This window comes from Triturus cristatus, chromosome 1_2 (assembly GCF_964204655.1).
Source record: "Triturus cristatus chromosome 1_2, aTriCri1.1, whole genome shotgun sequence".
NCBI lineage: Eukaryota > Metazoa > Chordata > Amphibia > Caudata > Salamandridae > Triturus > Triturus cristatus.
This window is the reverse complement of record NC_140580.1, coordinates 715,047,017-715,067,583: the sequence shown is the minus strand read 5'-3', so window position 1 is coordinate 715,067,583 and position 20,567 is coordinate 715,047,017. Positions and strand designations below refer to the sequence as shown.

At 46.5% G+C, this 20,567-nt stretch overlaps 1 protein-coding gene across 2 annotated transcripts in view; it reads left to right on the top strand.

The window, feature by feature from the left end:
* Positions 1 to 20,567, top strand: part of CROCC (ciliary rootlet coiled-coil, rootletin) — a 435,495-nt gene that overhangs the window by 189,972 nt on the left and 224,956 nt on the right. For both annotated transcript variants that reach the window (XM_085608590.1, XM_085608589.1), the window contains 6 exons: positions 2,433 to 2,626; positions 11,562 to 11,689; positions 11,955 to 12,124; positions 17,947 to 18,126; positions 19,081 to 19,215; positions 19,480 to 19,623. In XM_085608590.1, coding sequence (XP_085464716.1) covers positions 2,433 to 2,626; positions 11,562 to 11,689; positions 11,955 to 12,124; positions 17,947 to 18,126; positions 19,081 to 19,215; positions 19,480 to 19,623 — 951 coding nt within the window. The remainder of the gene's footprint in view (positions 1 to 2,432; positions 2,627 to 11,561; positions 11,690 to 11,954; positions 12,125 to 17,946; positions 18,127 to 19,080; positions 19,216 to 19,479; positions 19,624 to 20,567) is intronic.

The following is a 20,567-nucleotide window of genomic DNA, read 5'->3' as shown; positions in this document are numbered from 1 at the left end:
CTGACGAGGATCACCTTGCTTTACTTTGAGAGTAAGTCACAGCTGTCTTGGCAGAGGGAGCCATAGAGAGGGTTCGGGTGCTAGAAATAGGCTGTGGTTGCTATTCCCACTACTTTCTGGTCCTCAAAAAGGACCGAGGCCTTTGTCCTATCCTCGACCTCAGAGCCCTCAACTACTTCCTCAGGACAGAGAAGTTCAAGATGCTCACTCTTGCTCAGATTTTGTCTACCCTGAACCCGGGAGACTGGATGGTAGCGTTGGACTTGCAGGACGTTTATTTCTATATTCCCGTCCTGCCTGCCCATCGCCGCTACCTGCGGTTTATGGTGGGTTACGAGCACTTTCAGCTTACCATGCTCCCCATTTGGCCTCACCATTGCCCCTCGGGTATTCACCAAGGCGATGGCGGTGGTCGCAGCTTTTCTGCGTAGATCAGGGGTTCCAGTCTCCCCCTATCTCGAGAACTGGATGTTGAAGGCGGGCTCGCCCCAGGCGGTCGTCTCCCACCTCCCGACTAAGACGAACCTCCTGCATTCGCTGGGGTTCACTATCAATGTGCTAAAGTCACACCTGACTCTTTTCAAGACACTCCCTTTCATCTGAGCTGTTCTGGACACGGTGCAGTTTCGGGTCTTTCCTCCCGAGCAGCGAGTCTAGGATATTCAAGCTATGATACTGATGTTTCAGCCTCTATCCTGGATTTCGGTGAGTTTGGCTCTGAGGCTGCTGGTTCTCATGGCCTACTGCATCCTGCTAGTGAATCATGCTAGAATGCACATGTGGGCTCTGCAGTGGGACCTGAAGTTCCAATGGGTGCAGCATCGGGAGAATCTCACCACCTGGCCCACATCTCAGAGGGAACTGTGCAAGTTCGGCAGTGGTGGCCGACAAACCGCGAATGGGTCACAGGCAGACCCCTCTCGCTTCTCCACCCAGATGTCACAGAGGTGACAGATGCGTCACTTCTGGGATGGGGTGGCAATCTGTGGTAGGAGGAGATCAGAGGACTCTGGTCTCCGGCGGAAGCCGGGCTCCACATGAACCTGTTGGAGCTTTGTGCTATCCGATTGGCACTGAAAGCCTTCTTACCATCTCTCAAGGGAAGGCTGGTTCAGGTGTTTCACAGACAACACCACTGCCATATGGTACTGCGATAAACAAGGCGAGGTAGGGTCGTGGACCCTCTTTCAGGAGGCCCTGTGTCTCTGGACATGGCTGGAAGAACTGGGCATATTCCTGGTGGTTCAACACCTGGCTGGTTCCCTGAACACCAGGGCGAATCAAGTCAGCTGTCTGTGCCTAGAGGATCATGAATGGCCTCTCCGTCCGGAGGTGGCGCAAGGACTCTTTCAGTGGTGGGGAGAGCCTTGGACAGATCTGTTTGCCTCAGAAGAGAACGTGCAATGTCAGCAGTTTTGCTCGTTGGAGTTTCCTTCTCACAATGGATAATCCTCTGCATTAAGATCCGTAACGCACTGGCAAAGAAACAGCCTCCTTAAGGCCTCAGAACTCATTCTGCCAGAGCTAAGGCAGGCATCACAGCTCTCCAGCATGGTCCCGGTCCTCGATATTTGCCAGACGGCTACGTGGGCATCCCTGCACACGTTTGCCAAGAATTATTGCCTGGACAATCCGGTCCATAGGGAAGGTCTCTTTGGCCATTCAGTCCTACCGGACTTTCTGGTTTAAACTTTTCCGCAGTCCCTTCTCCGGGATGGTATTGCTTGGATATCGGTTCAAAGATAAGGAATGTGCGGCTTGATGTCTCTGTCAGATGGACAAGTTGGTTACCTTTGGCAATGCCTTATCTGGTAGAGATATGATCTTGCCGCAGATTCCTTACCAACCTACCCATTCTCCCCGCACTGCGGATCAGTTCTTAATGTTATGTCTTTCTACCTTCAGGGCCCTAGTTATCTGAACTCACAATTTTCAGTCCGCTTCATGGCTCTGTGCTTCTAGGTGGAAAGTCGTGAAAGGTACTGAGGTCAGCGCGCCGAGGTGGTGCCTATATAGACAACGCGGACATCATGTTGATGGATACGACACCTATGATGTCATGTGGAATCGACCAACGCCACCTACCAGCGCGCAGGGGTACTGCTCAAGAAAAATCTTCTGGATCCAGTCTGACGCCTGGGAAGTTCAAAGGTAAGGAATCTGCGGCTTGATCATGTCTCTGTCAGATAAGGTGTTGTCGAAGTTAAGTAACTTGTCCGATAGAAACAGTACCAGGAAAGGAATCTGAGTAACGTGGGTTACTGTCTCTGAAATTTCTAAGTGAACTAGCTTCTTAGAAAAGTTTTTATCCATCTGAATGTAAATGTAGATTTCACGGTGGGTTTGTGAAACTTTCTCAAACTGAAATTGGCAACAGGTTATCATGGAAGGGCCATTTAAATCTGGTAAATTTCACCTGTCTTCTCTCTCAGCTGTCTCGGCAGAGGAATAACATAAATGAGGACTTGATCCAGGCACGACGTGATGTGGAGCGCCACAGCGAGGCAATGTTCCGTGGGTCCAAAGAAAGGGAGGGACTGATGAAGGACAAGGCAAGCCTTGTGGTGCAGCTGACTGCATCCGAGCGTGAAAACCGAGCGCTGGCAGAGGAGATCGCTGGACTCAGGTATAGCAAAAATAATTGACCACGCTTAAAGGCTGATAGCTCACCATAGGTTAATTGGCGACAGTGGGGTAGAGCTGTAACACTCTAGTCAGATGTCCGTTTAATGTAAATCCATACTGACCCTTCTTTCCATGGAAACCATCCACCCCAAACTGCCAGGCCAGGCCTCCTCCAGAATGGAATATAAGCAACCCAGACAGGTTTTGGTCATCTTAAGCCTCGTCTGAAGTATGGCTTGGATCCTGTAGCACAGTGTGGGCAAAAAACAATGGGCTGGAAAGATTGCCAGTGGTTAGACTATTTTCAAACATCCCTCCCAGCACCTTTTTTTGTGTTACAGTACAGACAGAATGCTTCAGATACAGAGAGAGAGATAGTAAATGTGGGTTTAAGTTCAGACAAGGAAATAGCTGGGCTCCAGTACAGAGGAGAGCAGTGAGTTTAGGAAGGGAGGAAGAGAAGGGCCAGCAGGGGTACAACGCAGAAGATGGTTCAGCTCAGCTACAGGGGGATATAACAGGGCTCAGGCACGTGGAGAGGGCTTCTTTCTGGTAGAGGAGTCATATTTTTGACACAAGAACGCAGGTGGTCTCACAAGGACTCTTCTTGGAGATAGCTGAACTTGGGTGAGGCATAGCTCGCCTCCAGTACAGCAGCTTTCTGGATATGAGTACAGGTGACAAACTGAGTGTGGTTAAAGGAGCAGGCTGGATTCAGCTACAGAGGAGGAAGTGGCTGGGCTCAAGCCTATTGTAGGGCTGGTGGAGGCGAAGGTGGGCGAGCTTGGGTAGAGAAGCTGAGATAGCTAATTTGGTGTACAGAGGAAGACATAGATGAGCTTGAGTACAAAGGAGTACCTGGGCTTAATTATAGAGTAGACAGCAGCGTTTATGTTCTAGCAATGTGATTATTCTAATGGCCAGAAGAGAACACTCTGATTCAGCGCAGCAGATTGCCAGGCAGGTAACAGTGGAGGAGCTAGCTGAGTCCTGGCATAGAGGAAGGGATAGCTGGGCTGAGGTAGAGCAGTGGATAAGCCAGGCCTGGGATCTATGGAGAATACAGCTGGCCTCTGGCAGAGAGAGGATGTTGGTGAGCTCAGACACAAAGAAGGAGTCGGCATGGCTAGTATACAGATGGCTAGCTACCTCAGGTACACAATAAGATAAATATATGCACGCTCAGGTACAAATGGGAGGTGGTTTGGCCGTGTCGTATTGTAGACGATGGATGGGTTCAGGTATAGCGAGAACATAGTTTTTGTTTTGACAGGCGATAGCTGAGCTCAAGTACAGAACCGGGTGTGGCTGACTTCAGGAGCCGTGGCACAGATGGCTGGGCCAGAGTGCAGAGAAGAGCTGGTTGTACTTGGGGGTAGGAGATGGTTGGCTGGGCTCTGGTACAGAGAGCCAGATAGTTGCACTCAGGTGGGCACAGGAGATGGAATGGCTGAACCGTGGAACAGAGAGCGGAATAACTGGAATTGGGCAGGGACAAAGGGTGGCAGATGGTCATTGATTCATCGGAGAAGGGTGGGTAAATCAGACGGTAGGGCTGGACTCAGGTGGGTATCCCAGAGGCAACAGTTATGCTTGGATATGCGCTGGGTTGACTGAGCTCTGGTACCGGGAGGGGGCACGTGGATTCAGGTGGATACAAGCGAGAGTGGCTGGGCGCAGGTAGAGTGGGGACTGGTTTCAGGTGGGTACAGGAGAGGCGGTGGCTGGGCACTGGTAGATTAGGGACTGGACTCGGTGGGTAAAGTAAAGGCAGTGTCCGGGCTTTGGTAGAGTGGGGACTGGATTCAGCTGGGTACAGGAGAGGTGGTGGCTAGGCTCTGGTAGAGTGGAGACTGGACTTGGATGGGTATAGGGGAGACGGTGATTGGGTTCTGGTAGAGTGAGGACTGAACTATGGTGGGTACAGGAGGGGTGGTGGCTGGGCTCTGGTAGAGTTGGGACCATTGGACTTGGGTGGGTACAGGAGAGGCGTGGCTAGGCTCTTGCACAGTGGGGACTGGACTCAGGTGGGTACAGGAGAGGCAGTGGCTGGGCTATGGTAGAGTCTGGACTGTTGGACTCAGGTGGGTACAGGAGAGGCGGTGGCTGGGCTCTGGTAGAGAGGGGACTGGACTCTGGTGGGTACAGGAGAGGTGGTGGCTGGGCTCTGGTAGTGTGGGGACTGTTGAACTCAGGTGGGTTCAGGAGAGGCGGTGGCTGGGCTCTGGTAGTGTGGGGACTGTTGAACTCAGGTGGGTTCAGGAGAGGCGGTGGCTGGGCTCTGATAGAGTGGAGACTGGACTTGGGTGGGTATAGGGGACGCGGTGGCTGGGCTCTGGTAGAGTGGGGACTGAACTCTGGTAGGTACAGGAGGGGTGGTGGCTGGGCTCTTGTACAACGGGGACTGGACTCAGGTGGGTACAGGAGAGGCGGTGGCTGGGCTATGGTAGAGTTGGGACTGTTGCACTCGGGCGGGTACAGGAGAGGCGGTTGCTGGGCTCTGGTAGAATGGGGACTGGACTCTTGTGGGTACAGGAGAGGTGATGGCTGGGCTCTGGTAGAATGGAGACTGTTCGACTCAGGTGGGTACAGGAGAGGCGGTGGCTGTGCTCTGATAGACTGGGGACTGGACTCGGGTGGGCACAGGAGAGGCAGTGGCTGGGCTCTGGTAGAGTGGGGACTGGACTCGGGTGGGTACAGGATTGATGGTGGCTGGGCTATGGTAGAGTGGGGACTGTTGGACTCAGGTGGGTACAGGAGAGGCGGTGGCTAGGCTGTGGTAGAGTGGGGACTGTTGGACTCGGGTGGGTACAGGAGAGGTGGTGGCTGGGCTCGGGTAGAGTGGGGACTGGACTCGGTGGGTACAGGAGAGGCGGTGGCTGGGCTCTGGTAGAGTGGGGACTGGACTCGGGTGGGCACAGGAAAGGCGGCGGCTAGGCTCTGGTGGAGTGGGGAATGTTGGACTCGGGTGGGTACAGGAGAGACGGGGGCTGGGCTGGGGTAGAGTGGGGACTGTTGGACTCAGGTGGGTACAGGAGAGGTGGTGGCTGGGCTCTGGTAGAGTATGAACTCGGGTGGGTACGTGAGAGGCAGTGGCTAGGCTCTGGTAGAGTGGGGACTGTTGGACTCAGGTGGGTACAGGAGAGGCTGTGGCTAAGCTCTGGTAGAGTGGGGACTGTTGGACTCAGGTGGGTACAGGAGAGGTGGTGGCTGGGCTCGGGTAGAGTGTGGACTGGACTCGGTGGGTACGGGAGAGGCGGTGGCTGGGCTCTAGTAGAGTGGGGACTGGACTCGGGTGGGCACAGGATAGGCGGCGGCTAGGCTCTGGTAGAGTGGGCACTGTTGGACTTGGGTGGGTACAGGTGAGGCGGGGGCTGGGTTGAGGTAGAGTGGGGACTGTTGGACTCAGGTGGGTACAGGAGAGGTGGTGGCTGGGCTCGGGTAGAGTGTGGACTGGACTCGGTGGGTACGGGAGAGGCGGTGGCTGGGCTCTAGTAGAGTGGGGACTGGACTCGGGTGGGCACAGGATAGGCGGCGGCTAGGCTCTGGTAGAGTGGGCACTGTTGGACTTGGGTGGGTACAGGTGAGGCGGGGGCTGGGTTGAGGTAGAGTGGGGACTGTTGGACTCAGGTGGGTACAGGAGAGGCAGTGGCTAGGCTCTGGTGGAGTGGAGACTGTTGCACTCGGGTGAGTACAGTAGAGTGGGGACTAGACTTGGGTGGGTACAGGAGAGGTGACGGCTGGGCTCTGGTACTGTGGAGACTGGCCTCGGGTGGGTACAGGAGAGGCAGTGGCTAGGCTCTGGTAGAGTGGGGACTGTTGCACTCGGGTGAGTACAGTAGAGTGGGGACTGGACTCGGGTGGTTACAGGAGAGGCAGTGTCTGGGCACGGGTAGAGTGGGGACCGTTGGACTTGGGTGGGTACAGGAGAGGTGGTGGCTGGGCTCTGGTACTGTGGAGACTGGCCTCGGGTGGGTACAGGAGAGGCAGTGGCTAGGCTCTGGTAGAGTGGGGACTGTTGCACTCGGGTGAGTACAGTAGAGTGGGGACTGGACTCGGGTGGTTACAGGAGAGGCAGTGTCTGGGCACGGGTAGAGTGGGGACCGTTGGACTTGGGTGGGTACAGGAGAGGTGGTGGCTGGGCTCTGGCACTGTGGAGACTGGCCTCGGGTGGGTACAGGAGAGGCAGTTGCCGGGCGCTGGTAAAGGCAACGAGTTGCTTGAGTGGAGCACAGGAGAAGGGGTGGCTGGTCCTGTGTGCAATGGGGAGGGGGGATTGTAACGCTCACTGCCCTCGACGGGGTCACTCGTCTGACTCTTGTGTGACTGCTTGAGGACTTTCATCATTTATTAACCCCCTTGGCTGCAGCGCGCTGCACAGAGGAGGCCTCGGAGGAAGATGCAGCCGCACAGACGTTTTGTGTCATTTCTCTAACTTTTCCAGCAAAATCGGTAATTCATTTATATCCACAGTGTGAGCCTGTGTGTGCTTTATAAGTTTGTAGCTTTAGATACTTAGGTGCACTTTTAGTGTTCTGGTGTGATTCAATGGGGTTGTGTGTCTTGCCTTCTAAATGAATGTGGTTTCCTCTTCTTAAGTTTTAAGTGATGTTGTGTTTCAGTGTGATGCGGTTTACACCTGGGTTATCATTTATTCTACTGGTTGTTTCTATCTGTGTGTGTGATCATTTAGCTTTGGGTGTTAACTGTTTCCTCGCATGGTTTCGATCTTCCTGGCCATGCATGTTTCACTTGTTGTGCAAGTCATTGCATGGTTTGCGACTGCATCGGGTTGCATTTTTGCTTTAGAGGGTGTGTACATTTTTGTATTTTTGTTTGCCATTCACAGTAAAACTAACATGAACATGTGATTGGCTTTCGAAGGTTTAGAATTATCGTTGCATGCGTCTATTGAAAGGGCTACTTTTTATTGAGCACATTTTTATTTACTAATGTGCTTTGCCAAAGCTGTTCTCTGTTAACGTTGGTTGCGCTGTTAACAATCTAGAGTATGGTCCTTTTTTTTTATTTAAACAATTGAATTTTCAGATGAGTCCTATAAATGGGCATCCTGAAGAAAAATCATACATGACCAGGTAAGGGCAGGCTTCCAAAGGTGTGCAGGGGAAGACTGGCCTGACAGAAGACTGGGAGAGTTCCCTAAAGGCGGATGACTGTGAAGGAGCAGTAAGATTGGGGCAGAGTCGATCCCATGTCAGGCATGCTTTGGCCAGACTCAGTTTAGTAAAAAAAAAAATTGCAGCAGCACAATTATGCTCTTAGAAACTCGCCACCGATGCTGCTGACTTCCTGTGTTTCAGAGTTACAAGGCTGCTAAATCATGGTTCAATATCCTCTCTCCTTCCACTGCCCTACAGTTTCTGAGTCTTTTACCTTAATCTTGCAGGTTCTTTTTCATCCCGCTTTTTCCCTTTGTCACTGTTTTTCCTTTTTTTCTCTCCCTCCTTCGCTTTCCTTCTGCCATTTTCGGGCTTGTTTTGGGACAAAGTCTAATAATAAAAAATAGGCCCTGGTCCCCAAAATTGAGACCTGCAACCAGTATTACAAATTAAGCACCGAGTTTGCCTACTGTGGAATTGACTCGACCCAAAATGGAACTGACTCTGCCCGGCCCCTCAGGCATGTCCTACTGGGGAGTTTCCTGATTGGCCACTCTGATTCTAGGTGGTCCCCCATGAACAATGATGCGGCCTGGTCAATAGGGGATCAATCCTGTTATATATGTGATTTGAAAGACTATTTACTTTTTTGATGGTAAGCATTTCTCAGAGCTGTGAAACAAATGTAACATGCTTTCAGCCATGTTGTTTTTTGGCTCCATAACTGTAACGAGTGACTAAGAACAATGGAGAGCCATGCATCACCACTGAGTGACCAACACATTGCAGCGTTTGGCCTGTGTTGGTGGAAAGTGACTGTGGGTGATTTGTGCCTTCATTTATAGTTGAGGGATGTACAGTTCTATGGCAACTTTTCGTAGATAACCACCAGCTGCACATTTAGCTTTCATTTAAAGGTCCTATAAGCAGCGCAAGTATTTTATGAACTCTTTGGAGTCTTGCATATAACCTGAGGATCTCGAATCCGAATCCTAGATCGTGCATTTTATATTTAGGATATTTTCATTTTTAGCCCATTAATTCATAAGGATTGCCACTTAAAAGTGAAATCTTATAGTTGTTTGGCAATACAATGGTGACTTTATTTCTTGGAGAAGACTCACCAGGGAAGTTTCGGGTAACAGATTTGGTAAAACATATTTCTCAAGCTAGTTGTTAGGAATGAAAATATTGTACTATTAAAGGATCAACTGATCTGGTTGTTTTGGAGCGGCACCACACTTCGTTGTTTTTCCTGATTTTTTGCCAAAGAATACACCCATAAAACAAGGTGTTTTTATATCTGTATTTCCTTTAAAAAAGAAAAAAAAACAGTTTGTGTGTTTTTTTTAGTAACTGTGTTATCAGTCATGACTGCTGCACCAATATCTGTACAGACTGGCAGCATGGAGAGTCACAAAAGTCAAATAATGTCCTTTAAAAACTCCAAATGGGCGCACACGTTTATACCATAATGCTACTGTTTTCATTTGAGTGAATTGTTGGCATTTATGAGACTGCAACTAGTGCTAAAACCTGACAAACATCCGAGAGTGGGTGCATCATTACAGTTTAAATACATGTGTAAATACTCAAATTGTAATTTCGTTCTTTCACAGAACACAAAATAAATATTGAGAAAAACAAATTGTCTAAGCGAATTATAAATATGGATAAGCACATATGGAACTAATAAAAATGCCATAAAAGCAAGCTCTGTTTATAGTCAATTTGGAATTACTGTATGCAAAATATTTAGTGCAAGCCATTTTGTGTAGTGATGCATTTTGTAAGCTTCTGTAGTGTGTGGGGCAGATAAATGCCGCTGCTGTGCCTATTCAGTGGTTGATTTTGCTTATACCTGGCCATTGTGTGTTTGGTAAGGGGGTGGGTGTGCAATGTGTGTAGTGCTGTCTGTGACACTGCAGGATGTGTACATGGTTTGCACTGTGTGTGTGCACAGCGTGTCTGTGGTGTGGTTTTGCTTTCTTCATGTGTAGAATAAGTGTGGTGCTTAAATGTGGTTATGTGGTAGCGTAGTTTAGATGTGTATTTGTGCAATGTCTGTGTAGTTGTGCAGTGGAAGTGGCTGTGCATTGAGTGTGCATGTACAGTATGGGACTGAAGCAGTGGGTTGTGCTTCATTAGTGTGTGGTTGTGGAGCATTTTTCCTTTTGTTGTGAAGAATGGGCTGGTGAGTTGTGCAGGTAGTAGGCGTGGATTTGTAGTGTTACTGCGGTAGCTAAAAGCTTCAGTGGTTGTTACCATGGAGCAGTGTTTGCAAACAGTTCAGCTCTCTGGGTTTTCACTGTAATAAATCACAGGGAGAGGCGGAGAGAGGGAGGGCGAGGCAGCAGCGATGTAAAAAGTGCGAGCAAGGGCAGAGAGCAGGGAGGAAGAAGTGAACAGAGCAAGGTGGTAGTATGCAAGGTGCCTGTGATGGCTCAGAAGAAGTGGATGAGGTTTCACAGAGAGGCTTCAGACAGACTGAATGAAGTGAAGGATGAGAGGTCACGAGGGTGCAGGTAGAAGGACAGATGGGGAAGTGGACAGGTGTGAGCTGAGGGTTGACGCGGAGAGTGAGTCAGCTTGAAGTGAGGGTTTATAAGATGAAGATATTGAGTGAGGGTGTACTTTTAAGATCTTATGAGGATGTAGAGGCAGAAGACAGGCTGGAGCAAGGCAGTGTGCGAGTATAGTGCAGTTGGAGAGTTCAGAAGAGAGGTTTTCCGTAAACCGCGTAGGGCACAGTATTGGTGGAGTGTGGGAGGTGGCTTGGTGCTTACTGGAGTTTCAACTGGACAGAAAGGGCAAGTGGGTAGAATGACAAAGTAGAGAGTGTGAAAGAGGGGAGACAGAGAGAGAGAGAAGGACGGGCGAGGCAGCAGGATGGCTCCCAAAGAGAGTATGTTTGAAAGCTTCGTCCAGACGTGCATCCCCCACAGACAGATAGTCGTAGACATCACTTGCATGGAGGTCGCATGCTTATGGTGACTGACCCAAAATGATACAGAAGCTCTGGGTATCGCAGGAAAAGGTGATTGAGGAGATGTAGCCTACACTTAGACACTTTGTGCCTTGTTGCTCTCAGACTCACAAAGACAGCAAAAAAGGTAGGTAGAGGATTGGACAACAGGGAGAAAAACACACATACAAACACAGGCACAGAAACACTTTTCTAGCCAACCACAAGAAAGCATACACAGGAGACAGCAGAGTCTCTTTCTCTATGCATCTATCCATGCCTTTTTCTAACGCTGTCACTCCTTTCTTTGTCCGCCACTCACAGATGCTATCTAATGTAAAAGGCCGTTTTGTGGTAGATCCACAAAGATCAGCTATGCATTTTGAGCAGAAGGATGTCCACTAGTTGTGACTTGAGGCATCCCCAAGGTCTGGGAGCCATGCCTTGCCTGCAAATTCAGTGTGGCTACCTGGTAGCTGCTTTGGATCTGTGTGGTTTGGTGGTTGTGGTGTCAACATGAGCCTTCAATCATTTATTTCTACTCTATTGTTATGTGACAATCGAACCTCACTTGCTCTTCCCTGCATCCGAGGCATTCTGGACTCCAATCAGCATAGAGAGAAAGTAGTCATTCCACATCTCAAGGGAGCGACAGTGCATTCCTGTTCTTGGTCTCTACTCACTGTCTCCGGGTCACTGCTGCAGAACCGTGAGCATTCTGGTTGAAGCAGAAATGGTTGCTGAAACTACCCAATCTCCACTGTGTGGCAGGGAAAAAGAGGCCAAGTTCAAGGGAATACATGACATCCTGCTTGAGAAAAGAGTATCATGCTTTGTTACCTGTTTTTCAGGTCTGACAAAGAGGCCCTCGAGACAGCGCTTTTCGAGAACCAGCAACAGCTCCAGCAATTGGAGATCAAGAAACAGCAAGTGGAGGCAGAGAGTCAGAGCTTGTTGCTGGCAAAGGAGGCCCTGCAAGGTATTGTGCCAAAAGGAAAACAAAGTAAAGCCTCTGTCACTTCACATCTGTACAGTACAGCCTTCAATACTTTCTCACCTTCTTTGCTTCTCACCTTCTTTGCATTTTCCGTATTTCCATCTCTCTTTCATCTATTTTATTTTTCCCCTCCTACGCAATCACTTCTTTGATTTTACTCTATCTCTTATTGTCAACTTGTACGAGTGGTTCCCACGTCTCCATCCATGATATGCTTGCTCACTTCCCTCTTGTGCTTTTCTTCCAGCTGAAATCCTCAGTGTGCGGAAAGAGATGGAGTTGGAGCGGACCAAAGCTGAGCGAGACAAGGAACTCTTGGGCCAGAAGCTGATGCACATAGAGCAAGAGGCTCAGGCTTCCCTTCGGAATGAGCAGGTGGCCCACGAGGAGGATGTGGACAGGATTCAGCAAGAAAAGGTAATTGCTTCCTCTACTCCACAGAAGTCAAGGTCTTGCCCATACCAATCATTCTAACTGGCTATATTTGGGTGCCACCAGGAATTCAAGCGCGAAACTCAGCAGACCTCCAGAAAGTTAGCTGAAGCTGCCTCCTCGCTGTCAAATCAGGGTCTCTCTCATGTCTGCTCTGGCTCCATTCGTCAGTTCACCTTAACAATGAAGCATCCGGTCTCTTTCTATAATCATCCAGAAAACGGAGAATGCTTCAATAGTAACGACTCTTCAGTATCTCATGACCACACAACCGCCTAATTCTTTCTTCCTCGAAGACCAGCATCGCTCTTGGTTAGGTTCTGAAGTATAAGCAAATTGCCTAACTCTAATCTTCACAGATATAATCAACTTGTATCCAGTCAAATAAGTAATTTCTTCCACTTTAAGAAGTGGGTTGTTGGAATCTCAAATGCCTTATGGTTTCTATCTCTTCACTAACTTGGCTCTCTTTTAAGAAGAAGGAAGTAGTTACTAAACCTTTCCCAATCAACAAGAAGGAATATAATTTTGTGGGTTTAAAAGTCATATTGAGTGCTGCCAGGCCGCAGAGCTTACACAATTGTCTTGGAGTGTGCAAAGGATGCCTTGGAGGTAGTGGATGAGGTTTAAAACACTTTGCCACAACTTTCAATTGCCTCTGACACAGCATACCTGGGCATATAAATGCACATCCTCCAGGTGAAGGTATAAGTAATAAAGAAGATGAAGACACTGCATTGGTTTTGCTGCTTGGTATCCAATATACCAATCTGTTAAAAGGGGTTTAGTTTCTACAAAACGATTGTCTCTCACAAAGGTCGCCATTGCAGCTGCTTCTTTTTTCAGCATACAATACTTTTCATTTGGTCAATTTGTAATATCAGACTCTTTTACCACTTAAACCCTAAGCATATTTATAGTTCGGAGCTGCTCACTGGCACTCCTATACATATCGAGTCAGTCATCCAACTGCAGAAGTTTTGGTAGGGCCAGGAGATCTGATATTATAGTGTCATCTTTTTTACCCCTCTGCTTCCTTTGGAATTTCCTTCGACTTTAAATTGCCTAAAACTTTGAAGTTAATTTAAGAATGCCCTATGTTCCACAACTTCCATTTGTCTTTTTAAGTTATTTATTTATTCTATATTTATTGTGATATATGTGCCTCCGACTGACCTTCGTTCCAGAAGAAGGTGTATCCTGTGCTGCTTGCTTTTCAGCCAACTACAAGCTGCTGCAATTTTCTTGATGTTTGACTCTCTGAAAAATAAAATGCTGCAGCACCATCGTTCCGGAGTGCCTGGCATCAGACATCTGGGGAGACTAGATCACTCAGTTGATTCTATGTGAAATAGTTTGACGTGGGTTGTCTAGTGCTTAGGAGCTGTTGATGAATGGCGCTGCTTGTCTTAGATATAGTCATTAGATGAGCCCTCTCTGCAGTTTCTGCTGTTTTAACTGAAACTTAATGTTCCCAAGAATTGCTTTCCTATTAATAAGAGGTATTGATTTCCTAGCGATTCATAATCTGCAAGACGCAGTGACGTTGAAGCCACCCACAGATATCCACCTGATCACAAGCAGTGATTAACTGCTATGCTTGCTCCTTAGTATGTACCTCCCACTCTCTCAGTCAGGCTGTGTGCTTCATTTCAGTGATTCCAGCGGCGAGCTTATTCTAGCCGTGGATTTCTGTTGCACGTCTGAGAAAATGTTGCTCTTTGTTAGATTACAGGACTTGGGAGCCAGATGTACGACGTAAAATTGCATGCGCATACAGGTGTGCGACCCGTTTGCGTATGCAATTTTAGTCTGGGTCATGTACTTACACTATTTTGCGACTCGCAAATATTTTGCGACTCGTAAAATAGTGTATTGCGACTTGCTATTAGGAATGGGCGTTCCCTTCCTAATAGCGACGGCAGAGCCATGTATGAATGTTTTGCAACCGCAATTGCGGTCGCAAGAGGGTGGTAATAAAGTCGTAAATGGGAAGGGGTCCCCAGGGGAACCCCTTCCCCTTTGTGACTGTCTCCAAAAATAATTTTTAAGGTCAGGCAGTGGTCCTAGGGTCCACTGCCTGCCCTCAAAAAATTAAACGAAAAGGTTTGATTTTTTAAAAATTTTTTCTTTTATGCATCCCATTTTCCTTTAAAGAAAACGGGCTGCATTAAAAAAAAATAAAAAAAAAATACTTTATTTAAAAGCAATCCCAGGCATGTGGTCTGCTGAGCCCAGCAGGCCACCATCCCTGGGAGGGCCTGTCATTTCCAATGGGCTCGCAAATTGCAAGAGGCTCATTAATATTTATGAGCCTCGCTATTTGCGACCCCATTGGGAATCGCAAACAGTGTTAAACACACTGATGTACATGCAAAATAGTGCCTCGCAAATTGTGATTCGCAAAAGATTCGCAATTTGCAAGGCGCTATTTTGAACGCCGTACACCTGGCCCTTATTCCTTCATGGGATACACTCCTATGAAAGCACTCCTGACCACATCCCCCTTACATATGTGAACTTCCAGGGAAATAGTTCCATCAATAGGTCCAGTACTTTTTGACTATTGATTTGTGCCATTAGTGCTGATATGCCAGTTTTTTGTTCCTGTTTCAGTACATTTAACTCTATGATGAGGCAGCCATAGGTTCAGCACTTTGCCTACATACTCAGTCTATCTTTGTTGACATGTGTACCCTAAGCCAAATGTTAGAGGCCACAACTCTTACTGGAATTGTCCAAAACATACACACAGATAGCATTATTAAAAATGGTGTAACCTTAATTACATAAATGTTCCCATGAATTGAATCCTAATTAACTGCCTAGTACTGGCAATATCAGTTTGAGATCATTTCAACATCGGGTTAAACATTGAAGAGCGTGACTAACCTTCTGACACTACAATTTGAACACGAATGGATTAAAAGGCAAATGAAAATCAAAGTTAGTGCGATGTTCTATAGACCTTCAAATGAAGTGAAAATTGAAATGAACACATTAGGAAACAACGGTCTAACAAAATTACAAGAACAAGAGGTGGTAATCCTAAAATTATTGCAGCCTACTATTCGCCTATAAATACAAGGATCACAAAAAAAGGCTATTTCTCAAAATGTATCGGGCTGCAAACCTTTTCAAAGAATTGTTTCACATTATAGCCGAATTGTAGTCACTGCTAGCCCTGTGGTCAACTCTTCTCCCGTCTCAGCAACTCTGTAATCTGCCCTTTTTTTTTTAAATAGAGAAAGTAAATAAATAGACACAGCATTGCCTATGCGATCATATCAGTAAATGCAAATGTTTCTTCTGACCTGACCGTTTCCCATTCAGAAGTCCATCCGGACATTTTCCAGCCCCAAACCAGAACAAATTTGACTGCTGTTGTAGTCAGTCCATCTCACCTAAGGACCCTTACACTACAAGATTCCTGAAATTTCTGTATTCAGTCTTCAAGGTCAAACTACTCGCACTCTTCAATGACTCACTAGTTCACAGATTTTTATTTTAGCACCTGGAACCCTGCACTTGTGAAGCCCCTGCTAACATAAAGCTTTCAGCCCGGACCAACTGAGCAACTTCCGTCCAATTTCATTTTCATCATACCGAGGGAAAATCCGGGGGAAAAAACTTGTTTTTACCAGATACGAAGTTTGCAAAGGAGAGCAAACTGCTTGATGCCATTGAAGCAAGCTTTCGGCCGCATCACACTCCTGACTTAGTGGTACTGTATGTAGTCAATATCCTTTGATAGATGGAAGTGGTGTCAGACCACTGATTTTGCCAGATCTGTTGGTAGTTTTTGACACCATTGACTATTAGCTTCTCATCTCGTCATTGTTTGAAATAAGTATTTCATGAATAGGGCTAGCTTGGGTTTAGTTATTTTTAGAGGACAGAGGCCATGCTACCTACTTTTTTTCAGTAGCCAAGGATTCCCGCTGTGGTGTCTCTCAAGCAACAATTCTTTCAATCTGTTCATGGAATTTGAAACACAAAATATGGCATAGGAAATTCTGGGTAATCAACATTTTCAGATTCCAGAGGTGTGTGGTGTTTGAATAAGCCCAGGATTCAGCTTATACTGTTTATCAGGAGTTATGGTTTGAGAAGCCCATAGGTGGGGTATTGAAAGCAATTGAAGCAGGGCAAATCAGAAATGGATTAGCCGGTTTTCTAATGGTGGCCAAGACCTTTTCCTCCTAGCCTTCATAGACTTATCGTGGGATTTCATCATCTTAACAGGAAGAAATGGGATGAAGCTTTAAATTGAAGCACATTCAGGTACACAGGTTCTTAGCAACTGGCTTTATCACCTTACAGTCTTTCACAATTGATGTGGCCTGTATGAATATGTGGATTGGAGAATGTAAGAGGACCTAACTTGAAGGGGCAAGAGAGGTCTAAGGTTCATGCTTCAGTAAAAGCTCAAAAGTGTCAAGAACATTCATTTAAAATCACCGTGGTCCACAGCTTTACCACATCTGTGGCCCACTCTATTTGCACACTCAGTCTCTCATACCACTTTCCCTGCATTCTGACGCATAAGGGTTTCCTCCTTGAGTCAGAAGGGGACTCATGATGAATGTCCCATTTAGACTCGGTATTTTTTCAGCAAGGCATCCATGGTGAATGGTGTATCCTGCACTATGCTTTTGAGCTGAATTCTCAGAACATGCTGCCACATGGTTGACTGAGCTTTATGAACTATTGCAGTGAGCGATGAGAGACGGGCACATGCTACATTGCTTTGTACTGCAACGCAGAGCAGGACAACACTTCAGTGCTTCTTCACCAAGGAATGGGGTCAATCCTGATGGATAAATTGTGATGTGACTTCAGTAAAATTATAGCCAAATAGATGAGTTACGAAAAATACTATATTCTTAATTTAGTATTAATTTTATATTGGTGTTATAAAAGTATTAAAATGGAAAAATCAACAAGAATTTTCCTTTGAAGGAAGCACATTTTAGGGTTAGCAGTTTAAAATAGAAATTACATTTACATGATGTTTACATGATATTCTCAAGCTCATCAGCCCAAGATTTTAGGCAAAACATTGATAGAGTTATGAATAAAGTAGTGCCACGAGGTTTCATCGGCAAAAGCAGAATTAAGCTGTGCAACACGCTATATTTGCTTTTTTGACTTTCATGTAAGATGGGTTTCATTAAAAATAATGCACTGACTTCTGCATATGTCAGTCACCAAGATTTGAGCGTAGCCTGATTCTAACAAGATATACAATCCATGACTGAGCGCTCACTGGGTTTGCTGATCACTTCCTAATTTCGCTGTTGGTAATTCTGTGTCTGCTTTTACATCCAGATTGCCACACGTGTTATCTTTCCAGCTTTGAAGGTGATGAGTAAACATTTAAAGAACTGGAGTGAAGGGTTAACTTTTTGCCCACACAAAATATCTTTTTGTGCTCATCATAAGATGTCCTCTAAGTTGATGTATGCAGCTGGTTTCCTTTCACGGTTTAACACCCTTCTGGTGTTTCATGACCGTATATCGCCTCCTCTTTGAAGAACAATTATGAGGAGCTTATCTAGCATGCCCGCAAATCACCCGCATTGGGTTAGAGTAGTTGGGTATCCATTAGTGGAGCATTAAAAGGCACTTTAAGTTGTAATTGGTGGTTTATTTTCTATTTAGTGGAAATATATGGTTTCCATAGAGATGTAATATGTAAAGTGGCATCCAGCCATAAACGACATCACAAATGCTTGGAATTATTGTAGTCTCCATCAGTGCTCTGAGAAGAGTCCAGGCTTGATGTTCTGTTCTAATCCTTACAGGAGACCCTGAGACTGGAGCTGGAGGCAGAGCGCGAGGAGCTGCTTCACCGTATGACACAAGAGCGAGAGGAGCTGGCAGCCCGCTGTGAATCAGAGAAGGAGGAACTGAGCGAGGAGATATCAGCTCTCCAACAGGAACGGGACGAGAGTCTCCTGATGGCAGAGAATGAGAAACAGCAGGTGGGGTTAAAGAACTTGCTGAGATATAGGGATAGGGGTATTAGGAGAGGCAACAACTGAGTGCTGGGAAATCGCAATGGATGGAGAGCATTACTTTATTGAGCTGTTATGGTGCTGACAGATATAAACAAGTTGTGGGTAGCTAGGGTGTGTGTGATAGAGGTTATGATGGTGAAGGACATTTGCTGGTGTGTGAAGTATGGAAACTTGCACCACTGTGTGAGAGGAAGGAATCATTTATGATCTGTATGAGAGTAGAAAGACAGTGACTTATGGAGTGTGTGCAGTAGTCCGAGCTTAGTGAGGGTATGATATGTGTACTTTGTGGGCTTACGGATGTGTGATGGAGGGAGCCTGGGATAGTCAGCAATTGTTTAGAGGCTAGTCTATTATCTGTTGTGCTTGCGCCTGGGACAGTCTGAGTGGAGGGAGCCAGTATTATTGTGTGTGGCTTGTGAGCCCTGAGTATTCTGTGAGGAGAGGGAGACCATAATGGTTGTGGTATATTGTGCAAGACCATAGTTAGAGGCAGGAGCCTGCGAAAGCCTGCGAGTGCAGATATATCTTGAACAAGAGTGTGTTTGTTGTATGAGCCAGGGATTATGTGAGTTGATGTAGCTGGAACAGACTGGCAGTACAGAGAGGCTCGAATGTTGGGTAGTATGTGTGTTTGGTGCAGTCTGTGAGTGGGGAGAGTTTGAGATTGCATAGAATATACTCGGAAACCAAGGATGTCCTGTCAATAATTAGATGAAAAGGTTTTTGGGTTCGCTAACTAAATATAGTCTGTCTGGTTATTGAAGGCACTCTGAAATGTAATGGACATAGAACATTTCAGGATCTTAGCAATGGGACTAGGCAACAGTGCTTCTAGGTGATGGTCTTTAATGGACAAGGATGACTCTTTGGAACCGTCTTTACGTGTCACTTCTTTATTTTCTCTCTTACAAACAGGCCCTTTCCTTGAAGGAGTCAGAGAAGAACATTTTGATGGAGAAGCTTAACAACGCTCAACAAAGTCTCACCAATCTGGCGATGGAAGCCGAGCGATATAAAAGGGAGTCATCAAGTCGGCAGGAGCAGGACCGGGTGTGTAGGGAGCAATGCAAGACCTGTATGGCAGTATAAAGAGGGCTACATGCATACTGTGTTTTAGTAGTTTTTCTACAACTCCCTACATGCAGCACTTTTTCATTGTTAATGTGGTAAATCTTTATCAAAGGAGAATTTTCATAGAAAGATGCACATTTAATCTGTTTTAAGACATGAGAAGGGACGAACAGGAAGGTAATGGTGAGATGTTGCCGGCTTAGTATATTAACTGAAGATGAATTGTTGCTTACACCTTAACAGGGCACCATCAATGCACTAACATCTGAGCTGAAGGACTTTCGTGCCCAGTTTGAAGAAGCCATTAGGACTCATGAGCGAGAGGCCAAGGGACTACATGATCAAAGCCGGGAGCTGCTTAAGCAGCGAGAGTCTGCACTACGTGAGGTAAGTAGTGTGAATGCAGATCAGAAGCCGAGGACACTGACACTGTGTGCCCTGTGAGGTCGAGGAAAAGAACACATACACCAGGGATGGGAAACATTCATAAGATTACATACTTGGTGTAGTTTGGCCAAGGAGCTTCATTTGGCACACAATTTGAAAAATAACAAAAGCAAAACATCTACAATTGTATGCCATAAGTAATTGGCCGGTACACGTCTATCAATTAACAAAGCAGCAAACGATTACTGAAATAAAGCATCCCTAAACCAAACTCTGAAATTATATGCAAAGCCAACAAAAAGAGCCTTAAGTTCTACCTATCTCAAAGAGGGACATCATTGCAGACCAAACAAAATTAGGTGCTCAAGCTAAGTAAGCAATTCAACTCACTAGATATGTTATAATTGAAGATGGCTGAAAAAGGCCTGCAACATAAGACTCATTCTGCACAAATCATGAGGGTATCCTACAACTGTGGCACGCTCAGCCACAAAGTGGTTCACTGAGTAAAAATAAACAGCTTTCAAGATCTAACATACCACTGTTGTCAAATGCTTTTCAGATGTTTCACCTAGCACAAATGTAATTGCCACCTCTACAGACACCAAACAAGAATTGCATGATAAAATACCCCAAACACAGATGGAAGAGACCAGGACGGAGACTCTTACAAGGAGCCCAGCTGACATTGTGCAGTGGCAAATGAGCACTGCAAGCAGACAAATGTGAAGAACTTATTGAGTAAAGTAGCAATATGGGTTCTGGCAAACGAGTCCAAAGGCCATATATATGGGAACAAAATAATTTTAAGATTAAATAACCCTCGCCAAGGATCACAGCTCTGTGAGCTATCAGAAGCCATCTTTTTTCTTAATCATGCAGATCGTTGCCTCCCTCGTGAGATCTTTGAGCAAGCAGTTGACCAGTGCTTTGGCTTTCAAGCT